Source organism: Coffea arabica, chromosome 2e (genome assembly GCF_036785885.1).
Source record: "Coffea arabica cultivar ET-39 chromosome 2e, Coffea Arabica ET-39 HiFi, whole genome shotgun sequence".
Taxonomy (NCBI): Eukaryota; Viridiplantae; Streptophyta; class Magnoliopsida; order Gentianales; family Rubiaceae; genus Coffea; species Coffea arabica.
Window position 1 is genome coordinate 2,864,261 of NC_092313.1, and position 12,433 is coordinate 2,876,693.

Genomic DNA, 12,433 nt, shown 5'->3' on the forward strand with positions numbered 1-12,433 from the left:
AAGCTTAAAGCGCAATGCGACATGTAATGTAATTGCAACAGAAAAAGGAGGGGCATCTCCTTTCAACTGCATTTTCCTACATCTCAAGTCTCCACCAACAAAGAATTTATGGACAAGGCTAGAGGAGGAATCTAATTAGAAAGGAATTTTCAAGACAACTGTAAATTTGCATACTAGATTTTTGGTCTGACATACCTTTGTTGAATTCGAAACTATTATATAATTTGAGAGTTAATAATTTCCCAGCTTCTCAAGTCTCACCTCATACATCTCTCTTTTTTTTTTTTTTTTTTTTCAGGCTCCTGTTCTGATGTTCGAATTGGCTACTCATTTATAAGCTTGGCACAAGAACTAAGTAGTTAAAAGTGCATGTATATCTCATCACACCGCATGCAACACACATTAAGGTTGGTTAGTTTAGTGAAAAATAGAGGTTAAAATTAGTAAATGTGGCCTGCCCTATGCCACTATTCTCATTCACAAAAATAGGCTAAAAATACATTAGAGATTATTGAAAGTTTTCACTGAAAGAATTTGATTTCACTGAAAGAATTTGAAGGTCATGGTAATTAATTTCGCCAGGTCCAAAGACTATCCTGAAAAGACCACAGCTTTTTTAGGCATATATAAAATGACACAAATGAAGTCACACTATCAAAATCCTCTGAAGTACATGGGGTTAATTAATTACCTATATGAAGACCTTTGTACTATATTGAGAAACGATGATGAAGTACTGAAAGAAAAAGTACAGAAGAAATGTGTCCTCCAGCTCTTGCGATCTGTTCACCTTAGCGTGTACGTTGTAATTTATGCCCAACTGATAGAAATAATCTAACGGCCGGCCGGCCGGCCCCAACAAACTCTAGAAGATATATCAACCACGAATTATGCTTCAATCTTTGATTCCAGCAAAAAAAAAAAAAAAATCTTATTTAAGTTTTAATTTTATAATCTGTGTGCGCTAAAGAAGAAAAATCCTAGTGTCAAAAGAGTCAAGTACCTATCTGTGAATGCTTTGTCCTAAAGCAGCTTCCTTATTTTTTTTTGCAATTGTTTGTTTGTACTTTGTCATACATCTGGAGTAGCTTCAAAGTATTCTATAGGGATTTGCATAATGCAGCAAATGGAAAATATGCGACTAGCCTACCCTACTCTACCACCATTTGTTGATTCTTTCGGCCCGCCATCAGAACAGTTTATATACCTGCATGTATGCTTCTATGCCATTTCATCTTCACATTGTCGACTAGCGATCATCTCCCATCTCATATCTAATCCGGCTCTTGATCAACACATACATACACACACACATATATATATATATATATGGCTCCTCTGGTTCAGCATATCGTCGTCGTTCTTTTAATCGCAATTCCGTTGACAAAGGCAGTTCTTGATGCCCACTACTATGACAAAACATGTCCTCAGGCTGAAAGTATCATCTTTCAAACTCTTCGTAATGCTTCATTATATGATCGTAAAGTCCCTGCTCGCATCCTCAGAATGTTCTTCCATGATTGTTTCATAAGGGTATCCTCCCTCTCTCCATCTCTTCGAAAGTCGAAACACACACACAAAAGAACTTGCTAATGTGTGCATGGTACATCAAACAAAACATGCAGAATATACATTTGGAACTCTCAAAGATTTTTGTCTTAAAATGACAGGGGTGTGATGCGTCAATTTTGCTCGACTCAACTCCGGGAAACAAAGCAGAAAAAGACGGCCCTCCAAACATCTCAGTTCGATCATTCTATGTGATTGATGATGCCAAAACTAAACTTGAATCTGCTTGTCCGCATACAGTTTCTTGTGCTGATATAATTGCTGTCGCGGCAAGAGATGTGGTAGCAATGGTAATTTCTTATTTGCGGCCCACTTTCCATGAATCAATAATTGTATTCTAAGTAACTTCATTGCTATCCCTTTTTTTTTTTTTTCTTTTTTTCAGTCTGGAGGTCCACACTGGAATGTACTCAAAGGAAGAAAAGACGGAAGAGTCTCCATAGCTAATGAAACAATTAACTTGCCAGCACCATCCTCCAATTCAACGCAACTTATTCAGAGTTTTGCAAAGAGGGGTTTAGGCGTTAAAGATTTGGTTGCTCTTTCCGGTGGACACACCCTAGGATTTTCACATTGCTCTTCCTTTGAAGCCAGGCTTCGAAATTTTAGTTCGTTGCACGAGGTTGATCCTACCTTGAACACAGACTTCGCAGAAAACCTGACGAAGAAATGCCCAAAACACCATACAGACAGCAATGCAGGACAGTTCCTGGACTCATCCGCATCTACTTTTGATAATGAATACTACAAGCGAGTTATTGCAGGAAAAGGCGTGTTTGCATCAGACCAGGCCTTGTACGGTGATCACAGGACTAAATGGATTGTTGAATCATTCGCCAGAGATCAAGCACTGTTCTTTTCGGAATTTGCATCTTCAATGGTGAGACTGGGTAATGTTGGTGTTAATGAACATGGAGAAGTGAGAACAAAATGCAGAGTTGTGAACTGACTCTGCTGTGTCTTTGTTGTCCGCGTGTTTGTTTCGAGCGTGAGACACTTTCAATGTTTGAGAGACAATAAAAAGTTTTCTTCCGACCGATGAATTCCTGTACGTACTGGATTTTGGAAAGGGGGGGGGGGGTGGCAAGGACCGGGGCTTGCTCTTAAGTGCGAGGGAGTGAAATCAGTTCATTTTCCAGTACGTATTTTCAGCTCCATTCCCTTTTGTTAATTGAGTGCACCAATTTCATGGTTTCTTTTGTTAGAATGGACTCTTATTCAACTTTGATACAAGTCAATATTTCGATGATAATATAGAAATTGAAGATGGATACACAAATTAAGAGAAATTATTCAACAAGAGCATTTAGAACGACCAAGAAATGAAAAAGAGAACAAATTCAACCATGGTGCATACCAAAAACGACCAACAAAATCTATATAGTTTGTGCCTTCTCCACATCTTTCTTTGAGAAAAACTATATCGAGCAACGGAAATTTTATTGGTGCCCAAGAAAAACAATATAGTTTGTGCCGTCTCCACATCTTTCTTTGAGAAATCCTATATCGAACAACGATTTGTTACAGTAGCAGTCAACTAAAGGTACGAAATTTTACTGGTGCCCAAGCTATGTCAAAGTACCTGAAAGACGTCAAGATACTGAACGGAAAGTTTTTGTATGACCGGTTAAGTAAGAACAGAGACAACGGATTCAGATCAAAACAAGAGATCGTTAAGGCAGAAATATGACCTCTTTCGTTTGACTCACCTGAGCAATATAAGAGAAGCAATTGAGCAAATTCTATCGGGTTGTGTCTACTCCTTGACCAAAGGAAAGGAAGCGATGCAGACTGAAGTGCATCGTCTGCCTTATGTTATGTGGCAACTGAACTTTGATGATCAATTAAGGAACCAAAATTTATCATTCACTCACCAAGTCCATACAAATCAAATCGCAAAGATTACACAGTTACCAATTAACTGCATAAAGCCTTGGGATCTAAAGCTACTCTGCTGCCATACCATACTGCAGCACTAATTGCTGATATTCACAATTCTCAGAGTTTATCTGAAGCTTCAACCGGGAAGTGATAGGAAAACTGATTTACGATCATTAAGAAAACAAAGAAATGGGTAAAGTACTTAGTTTTAAAAAGGTCAGACATGAAATGTACGTTGCCAATCTTCTTCCCAAGCTCAATAATGACTTCCGCCTACCCATAAAAGTAAAACTAAAAGGAGAATTTTTAGATCAAATTACAATTGAATCTCAAGCACCCAAAATCTCTAAGCATTCCCACACTGTAGAAACATCGTATGAATCCAGAGGGGGAAAAAAGTTACCAGTATTTTATCAAGAATTCAGTTAACATAACACTCTAATGTCTATATGTTTTCAATTATAAACAATTCATTCAACTGATTTAGAGTACATGATATCCATCTTTGAAGATACAAAAAAGGAAAGCATTGTTGATTATAATTGAGAAGAGGCTTATAATGATAAGCACATAAAGTCAAACCACAGAACCTTTCCCAGTATACTGGATGCTGACAAACAATAGTCAAGCAAATACTACATCTGATCGTAACACATATTTGACTCCCGTATGAACATTCCGAGCTTCATGCAGCATACACCTATCCCCATGAACGTGCAGGAGAGCCATTCCTTCAGTTGGTGGTACCTGAGGATTTCACGATATTAGAACACTTGATGCGACAAGCTCCACCAAGCCAAATGTACAAGGAAGAAATCTTACACAACACACCTCTTTATTGCTCTGTTATGCAGTTGAATGTAAATTGAAGTCTTCTAATTCAATTGACTTCCCTATTTCTTTTTACCTAAGTAGCTTTTGGGACTTCTTATTTTTTGTATAAACTGTCCCATTTGATGAAGGGGGTTGAGATATGGGAAAGAGGGCAGAATCAAGAGCACATAACATAATAGAAGCAGAAAGACATCTACCTCAGCCACTAAGGCATTTCTAGGACCATAAAAAACAGTCTCTCCTCCAACTATAGTCTCAGATGCAGAATCTTGCGTGTTATCATTTCTGGTTTTGGATCGGGAACCACCACTGAGATAAATTAGCAAGGTATAGTGGGTGCGCTTCCCATCCCCAAGATCAATGCTTTCATCAATATGTCGTCCAAATCGCTGACCAGCTTTATACCTGAGAAACATAAGATTATAGTGCTATGAAGTGCCAAACTTTATTTCACAGAAACATGTTGAATTGCCAAAAGTAACTAATACAGTACTGCATTCTAGGTCATAAACTTGACTTGACTCCCACAGCAGCTCTTTTTTTGTTTTTTTTTTGGGGGTATCCTCCCATCCCTCTCCACACCCATCCCACCCCCAACTGACTCCCACAGCAGCTAAAGTTCAAGTTACCTCATTTATATACAGTTCATAGGCCCTCACCATAACCAAAGAACAATAGTAGGCGACTTTTTTGGTTTGAGTTTTTTTTTTTTTTAATTGGGCGTGGGTGGTTTTGCTGAGGCTTGGTAATCAGGTGCAATGATTACCAACCACAGTAACCTTCCCTCGAATTACTTTAGTTAATTTAAGATTCTAGGTTAGTCCAGCACCAAGAAAGACGAACACACATTTAGGACCTGTAAAATCTAAGATTTGGGTTTAAACCAATTGCAGTTTTCCCACGAATCTTCAAATCAGAAAGTAACTTGTTCAGTCCAGAACTCCATATTGCATCTGCAAGAACTGGATCTTGTACAGATATACGATCATTGTCTCGATAAGCTTCACCTCTTGTTGGACCAAGACTTCCTTGGTGAACAAATCCAATAGACTCTGCAACTTTAATAAATGCTTTTGACTCACCAGAAGAGAAGAAACCATTCACCTGAGTACCTTAAACAAAGAAAGCAAAGAATTGGTAAGAGCTGAAGCCAAACCTAAAATTGTCTTAGTCATCCACATAACCAGATTATCATACTTTTTTTTTGGTAGGCACCAAATTATCATACTTAACAACTAAAGAATCATAAGAAGGAAATTAGAACAGGCGGACATAATTTCTCCATAAACTGAAGGATAAATAGATGGCCACTTGTAGCCAAGATATCAACCTACCGGTTGATGAACACGCAAAGATGGTCACTTGTAGCCAAAATCGCATAATGCACAAGTGTCTTAGTCTATTTTTTGAACCAATTATAGAGTTCGCATCCATGCTAGCCAAAATAATGGCAAAATGAGCTCATTTAAAAAGACAGCCTATATTCAACATTCAGCTAGAGAATAACAAGCTAGAAAATGCGGCAGTGCAGTCCAAGCATGACAGACGTTAAAGCAGAAGCCCTATCATAAGCTGCTGCAGCAGGTGATATCAAGAATAAACTACTTACTAAAGCTCACTCAACATAAGAAGACCTCAAAGCCATTAAGTAAAATTGGCAATAAAAAAGTGCTCAACAATTTAGTGGAATGACAAGGACCCATTTGCAAACCGAGAGCATGTACTTTGGTAAGATGCTTAAACATGTAAAAGAAACCAAACAAAAAAAAAAAGAGGACATTTCGAAGCCAAAACCGTAATGAATTTGATTTACAATATCAAAGCCCATCAAAGAGCACCCATCCCAAACGCGAAGCTATCGAAACCATTATCCGTTAGCCAGAATTCAAATTATGGTTTCCAAGTAATCTTATAAGAGGATTAGGGAAAGTTCAGGTAGCCACACCAATTAAAATAATCCAATTGTTATGCGCAGAACCTTGTTCAGATTGGCATAAATTTACCACAACAGAAACAAACCCAAAAAAACAGAATCAGAAAAGAAAGGCGAGTGATGACAGGTGAAAAGGGATTATCGGAATCGAAAGCATACAGTAAAAAGGTCGTTGTCTTTCAGACGAGTGATTTCGAGATTAGACTTGGGTTTAATCAATGGCCACTCGGATGTTCTTGATTTCTTGCTGTCCTTTTTCTTTCGTTCTCCCATCTTTCTCTTCATCACTTTCATTCTTTTGGTTCTGTTTGATTTTGTTAAGCATTCAACGGGTTCCACTTGTTGGGCTCAGAGGAGTCCATGAAGATATATTCACATGCCTGCCTTCTAAGTCCTTTTCTCAGTTATCGGAAACCCGCACCCTATCTTCACCCATTTTCTAACCCATGTTACGTTTTGGAATGGACCATCTTATGGAAGATATTAAGCCCAAGTTCTCGTTTGAACACCAAAAACCTAACCAAAACATTTTGCACTCTAGCTCTTTTTGAGTTTTTTCCTCTTTTCTTGGTACTACTATATATAAGAAAAAGCATCATCTACACTAGTCTAGGGTAATAGGAAAAAGGAAAATTCAACAATGTAATGCAAAAAAAAGAAAGTTAGACCGAACAGGATAATGCAAAAGCTAGAAACAAATGTCCATCTACATTGGAGGGGTGCAGTAGCACATGATTTGATTCCTTTTCTTTCCTCTTTACTTAGCATATGAAAGGGAAAAAAGAGAATAATTTTTGCAAATGGCACTAAAGCCCCGTTTGGAAGGTGAGTTTTTTAGGTGTTTGTTTAAAACTTTACTGTAGATTACTGTAGAAGTTGTAAGAAAAATTTTTAGGTTGAAAAACTTTTTTCTTTCTTTTTCTTTATTTCTTCTTCTTCTCCCTTCCCCCTCCCCCGGCACCTTTCTTCCTTCCTCCCACTGCATCAGTTGCCGCTCTGCCCCTATTTTTCTCTCTCTCGGCACCTCTGCCCCTCTTTTTCTCTTCCCTAGCATCTCTCCCTTCCTCCTCCCCCGGCACCTTTGCCCTCTTCCCCTCCCTCTCCCTCCCCCTCTCCTCACCCCTCCCCCTCACCATTCGACGCCAGAGTTGTTGCAGCCATGGATTTTTTTTTTTAGCTTTGTCTCTCCCCCTCTCCTCCCCTCTCCTGCCACCGTGGAGCAGCTTTTTGCAAAAAGATGAGGCCCAAGTCCAATCCGAATAAGCTGTGGATTGGCTTTCTCTCTTGATCTACAATATTGGACTGCCCGAAGAGATTTGGATTGGTGAGTGAGCTGTCACTTCTACTTTCTTGTGTTAGCCTTCGCCGCTCACCTTCCATAGAAGTCTTAGCGCCTGGTGGCTTGTGGAGAGGACTCGTAAAGAGCCTTTGAAGCTGCCTTGTTCGATGCTTGGGTGGGAACCCTATCAATAAAAGATACTCGCGATTTCTCTTAGAAGAATGCCCAAAAGAAAGTAAACTCCCAGTCAGTCGGCAGACCCCGCCCATAGGACATCTTCTGCGCGACCAAATCGCAGCTAGCGGGAGGGGGAAGGTAGTGGGAGAGGGGGGAGGGAGAAAGGAAAAAAAAATAAAATAAAGACATACACCAACAGATCGGTCAAACGGGGAGAGGGTGAGGGAGAGGAAGAGAAAAAAAGAGAAAAGAGAAAGGCCGGCAATAACAATCGGAATAGTGACTGGCGCCAGAAGCGGTGGTGGAGGTGGTGGCCGGCGATGGAGGACATGGTGGGGTGGATGGGGGAGGAAAAAGAAGAAAAGTTGAAGGGAAAGTTTTTTGTGTATTATTTTGAAGTGTAGGTTAAAAACTTTGATAAGTTTTTTGGGGGTTCCTGTAGCAAAAGTTGTTAAAAAACTAGTATTATACAAAATTGCTAAAAACTTGAGGTTCTAAACAGGCCCTAAATTTAGCTTAACTTAGCTTAGAGGATAGGAGAAAGAGTTCTTTCTTACTGTCAGATTCATGGTTCGAGTTCAAGTTAAGGAAAGATCGATTTTACTACAATGCTACTCTTAGACCAACTCTTACTCTCCAAGTTACTAACTCAAATTTCAAATAGTTTCACGTTCTTTAAAAAGATTAAGGAAGTGTCGGGCGAATTGAGTATCACAGTTAATGATACCCATTCCTATAATTTAGTAAATCACTTATAACTTGGGTTTTAAAATATATTAAATCTTTAATAGAATGAAACATGATCCACTCCCGAATCAAATACGTAAGGTTCAATGAACAAAACTTGTAGTCATAGTGGGACTTGTAATTCCAAATTCGATTCTGATTCTAGAACATGAACCAAACACATCCTATGTTCCTTTTAACAGATTATGCACCCTGAATTATTCGACGAATAATTGAAGGGCATTGTAGCTGCGACTGAGGCTAAACCTAAGATTCTTGGGTCTCGCTACTAGTCTGCCTAGAACAGTTGATGAAAATTTTGGAGTTGCCTGATAGCGATGATGGTAATTGTAATTAGTGGGCGTGAAACTGTTGAGACGGGCATGGTATTGCTGCTGTGTTGTTGAGGATGAATTCCAAATGCAATAGGTTGACTACAATTTGGGTTTGGGTTTTCATCTAAGTTCAAAAGGAAAGAGTAGTGAGTCCTCGTACCATAACAGCGTTTTGCAATGCTTTGACGTCCTATTTGAAACTTTCGAACTTGATCATCAGTTTCATAGTATCTGTTAGTTAAGGTTTATTATTTAATGTTACAAGCGGTCGATCCCACAATTTCATTTCATTTGTTTGTAAGAGTCTTAGTCAATCTTTTGCAAGGACATGCAATGTATTATACGTACTTAGTACTATATAATAATATATACATACATACATATATATATATATATTGGTAATAAAGAGATGGGATGAGGACAGACAAATACTACATGGGTATGCATGACAATCATCAGTTTCTCAATCATTAAATTATTCATCTGCCCCTTTGACCTTCAACATGCAAACACAAATATACAGTAAGACTGACGAAGATAGCGTCCCAGAATACCTTTGGAGGGTATCCAGCAACAGAATCCTTTGTAATTGGGCCTCGTAAACAACTAAACTGCACGATTAACAGACCAATCCCCATCTCCATCCCTGTATCTGTTCCTGTTGGAAGGGAAAAACAGTCCATACAACATTTGATTGTTTATGGAAAGTAGGCACGCTGTATTTTCCAGTAAGGTGCCGGTCATATGAAAGCAGAAGTCGACATCCTGCCCCCCAGCCCAATCGTCCTTCCTTTTTCCTTTTTATCTTCGTCAAAATTGAAAGCGCACAGAAGCATAGCAGCCGCCAAGTGGTCCCGCCCTGGTCATATGATAATAATAGTCCAATTTATGGGCAGCCCCCACCCTGAACGGCGTTCCTAAATTGCAATACCACGCGTGTGTTGGGATGGGAGATCTTTTTTTTTCTTACGAGAGCCAAGAACTCACATACACAATTAGATTAAACACTCGGAGAGTCATCAAAGATCGGTCCAGACGGCCCAAACGCACACAATTAGATTAAACGCGTGTGTTGGGATGGGAGATCATTTGCAATAATTTTTTGAAAAAAAAAATTACTATATAGCACTTTTTCATGTGATGTATGTAAGATAAAGAGATGATCGAAAAATATGTTTACGATGTAATAAAATAAAATTGTTCAAATAATAAACAATTCGAACAAACCCTACATTTCTAAGTCTTAAATTGTTACCCTATAAAAATATAGACATCAGATAGGTCCTAAATTTATGTAATTACATGATTGTGTTCTTGATTTATCAATATTTTTTTACTCCGCATTCGGATTCGATTAACCTCTAACAAACAAGTGGATTTGGCACATATGCTAATTGTAAAATTGCAAGACTAAGGGGTTTGAATTAATTGGTTTCCCTCTTTTTCTCCATGCACTATAATTCCATTCTTGTGTCCAAAGATATAACATTGGAAGTGTTTGGATAGCAAATTATTTCAAATAATATTTCGCTTGCATCATAAACATATTTTTCAATCTACCTTTTTATATTTTCAATCACTTTTTTATTTACATACATCACATCATAAAAAGTACTACAGTAATTATTTCAAATAATACCACTCTATCCAAATATTACCTCTCGATAACATCATTAATTAATTGCTTAAACCTGGATACAGAGTTCAAATTTTCATACTATGATCATGATCTTACCACATGATGGCTTCTAATAGTTTCGTGTGGTTTTTTTTATCTCTAGGCGGAGGCGTCTTCTGGCATCTGGACTTTGCGTTAACTGAACAAAAATGCTCAATACAATCGCGATCGCTCATCAGTCAATGTGTTGCTGTCATTCTCTTTTTTTTTTTTTTTTCCTTTTTTTTACTGAAACGATAAGGTGTTGCTATCATTCATTGCACCCCGTTTTCGTGTCAATTGAATCAACAGTCATACAAAAGGAAAAAGATAAAATGCTCGGAACATTATTGAATTTGGATTGGTGAGTTTCTGTAAAAAATAAAAATTTTCTATCACCTTTTTTTTAACCTCACATATTTTACATTGCTATAATAAATTTTTGGGAAAATGACTTGTTTCATTCCTCACATTTCACAAAAATATTCTTTTCGTCCCTCACTTTTAAAATGAAGCAAATTCGTCCCTGACATTTAAAAATTAAAGCTATTACATCCCTGAACCTAATTTTCAATCTGAATCAAACCATCAAACCATCCAATAACCCAATAATAAATTTCAAAAATAGAATTGATAGATCATTCGGTCAACTTCATCGTATTCACATGACATTTATTAAACCAAAAAAATAAAAATTATAACATAAAAGGCCATTCTTTGTCTTGGAATAGTAGAGTTTTTTTTTCATAAATCTTTTCATGCATCATTAGTATATCCGCTTGCGAATTTAGATGTGTATCATAAATATAAAATTTGGTATTTAAATTTAAATTAAAATGATATGACGGTACATAAAACCGTCAGTGTATACAATGATAATGTAGAAAAGATTAATCTTTCTTTTTTATATTATAATTTTTTCTTTTTTCTTTTTAGGTTCATTAAAATTTACATGAATATCAAATTAAGTTAACCAAGTGATCTACTAATTTCACCCCCAAAATTTGTAATCAGGTTGATTGGTGGTTTGATTCAGATTGAAATTTGGGTTCAGGGATGTAATAATTTTAGTTTTTAAATGTCAAGGACGAAATTACTTCATTTCAAAAGTGAAGGATGAAACCGATCATTTTCCCTAAATTTTTCTACAAAAACTCGAAATATTTACAATCTAAAGTAGCATTTATTGCTAGAACTATATCTTAGTTCGTGGATCAACATTTATTGGCCAATGGATGTTAGTTCATTTAGTTAGCATAGACAGTTTTTTCACAGGAGATCGTGTATTCGAGTTCTACTATCAATATCAACATGAGAGCCATATTTGCGAATTCTACTGTCACTATAGGAGTGGTGTTGATTGATCTATGTAAACGATTGATAGTTCTAGAGCTTTACTTAAGACCAATTTAACTTTTTGTTACAAAAGGACAAAAAAAAAAAAAAATCTCCGTTCATGGGCACAACTGTACAAGTACTTGGTTACAAATTAATATTATCATGCCGGTTTGCACTGGTCGAGTTCTTTCTTTTGTTAGTATTTTCTTTTTAGGTGGTATTATACATTTTATGCTGCTAATTAATTACCGCTGTAATTTTCAAGGGCAAAACATGCGTACCTAACTTTAACTGTTACAAGACAGCAAGTCTCCTACAAAAAAGGTTTTTGTAGCATATTTCCAATTTATTCGAGGTGCTTTTCTATGATCACAAGATTGTTGGATCATCTTCCAGAAGAGTGTATAAGCTTGGACATGCTACGTGTGTTGAATATTAAAAAGATTACGCCCCATATTTTTGTTTTCTGTACGACTGTATCCCCATCTACATACATACCAGTGTGGGTTAGTAAAGCGATTATATCGCTATAATTTAAAGAGATAAAGTGATAATACTATAAAATAAAAGGATATTCTGTTAAAAATTTATTAATGTATTGAGTTGAATTATATATGGAGTGAAGTGACTAAAAGATAACATTATGGGATAAATTGATAATAGTAATATGGTTTAAGAAGATAAAGTGATAATAACCCTAAATT

General features: G+C 37.1%; 2 protein-coding genes across 2 annotated transcripts; one reads left to right on the forward strand and one right to left on the reverse strand.

Annotated features, from left to right (window-relative positions):
• Positions 1–1,221: 1,221 nt before the first annotated feature.
• On the forward strand, positions 1,222–2,620 carry LOC113730118 (peroxidase 66). The gene is made up of 3 exons (XM_027254606.2): positions 1,222–1,533; positions 1,671–1,859; positions 1,955–2,620. Exons 1-3 carry the CDS (start codon positions 1,330–1,332, stop codon positions 2,516–2,518), a joined length of 957 nt encoding a protein of 318 aa, XP_027110407.1. The 5' UTR covers positions 1,222–1,329; the 3' UTR covers positions 2,519–2,620.
• A 1,255-nt stretch (positions 2,621–3,875) lies between these two features.
• Positions 3,876–6,644, reverse strand: LOC113730119 (uncharacterized). The gene is made up of 4 exons (XM_027254608.2): positions 6,377–6,644; positions 5,141–5,388; positions 4,482–4,689; positions 3,876–4,197 (listed from the first exon to the last, which is right to left on the reverse strand). The coding sequence occupies exons 1-4, from the start codon at positions 6,509–6,511 to the stop codon at positions 4,075–4,077; spliced, it is 714 nt and encodes a 237-aa protein (XP_027110409.1). The 5' UTR covers positions 6,512–6,644; the 3' UTR covers positions 3,876–4,074.
• Between the last annotated feature and the right edge of the window lie 5,789 nt (positions 6,645–12,433).

Bases quoted from the DNA above. Each gene is read 5' to 3' on its own strand.
- LOC113730118 (XM_027254606.2), top strand. From the start codon at position 1,330: ATGGCTCCTCTGGTTCAGCATATCGTCGTCGTTCTTTTAATCGCAATT. The intron at 1,534-1,670 runs GTATCCTCCCTC...TTAAAATGACAG, and splicing joins TCCATGATTGTTTCATAAGG to GGGTGTGATGCGTCAATTTT. The intron at 1,860-1,954 runs GTAATTTCTTAT...TCTTTTTTTCAG, and splicing joins CAAGAGATGTGGTAGCAATG to TCTGGAGGTCCACACTGGAA.
- LOC113730119 (XM_027254608.2), bottom strand. From the start codon at position 6,511: ATGAAAGTGATGAAGAGAAAGATGGGAGAACGAAAGAAAAAGGACAGC. The intron at 5,389-6,376 runs GTATGCTTTCGA...TAAGGTACTCAG, and splicing joins AAGACAACGACCTTTTTACT to GTGAATGGTTTCTTCTCTTC. The intron at 4,690-5,140 runs GTCCTAAATGTG...TATGTTTCTCAG, and splicing joins CCAAATCTTAGATTTTACAG to GTATAAAGCTGGTCAGCGAT.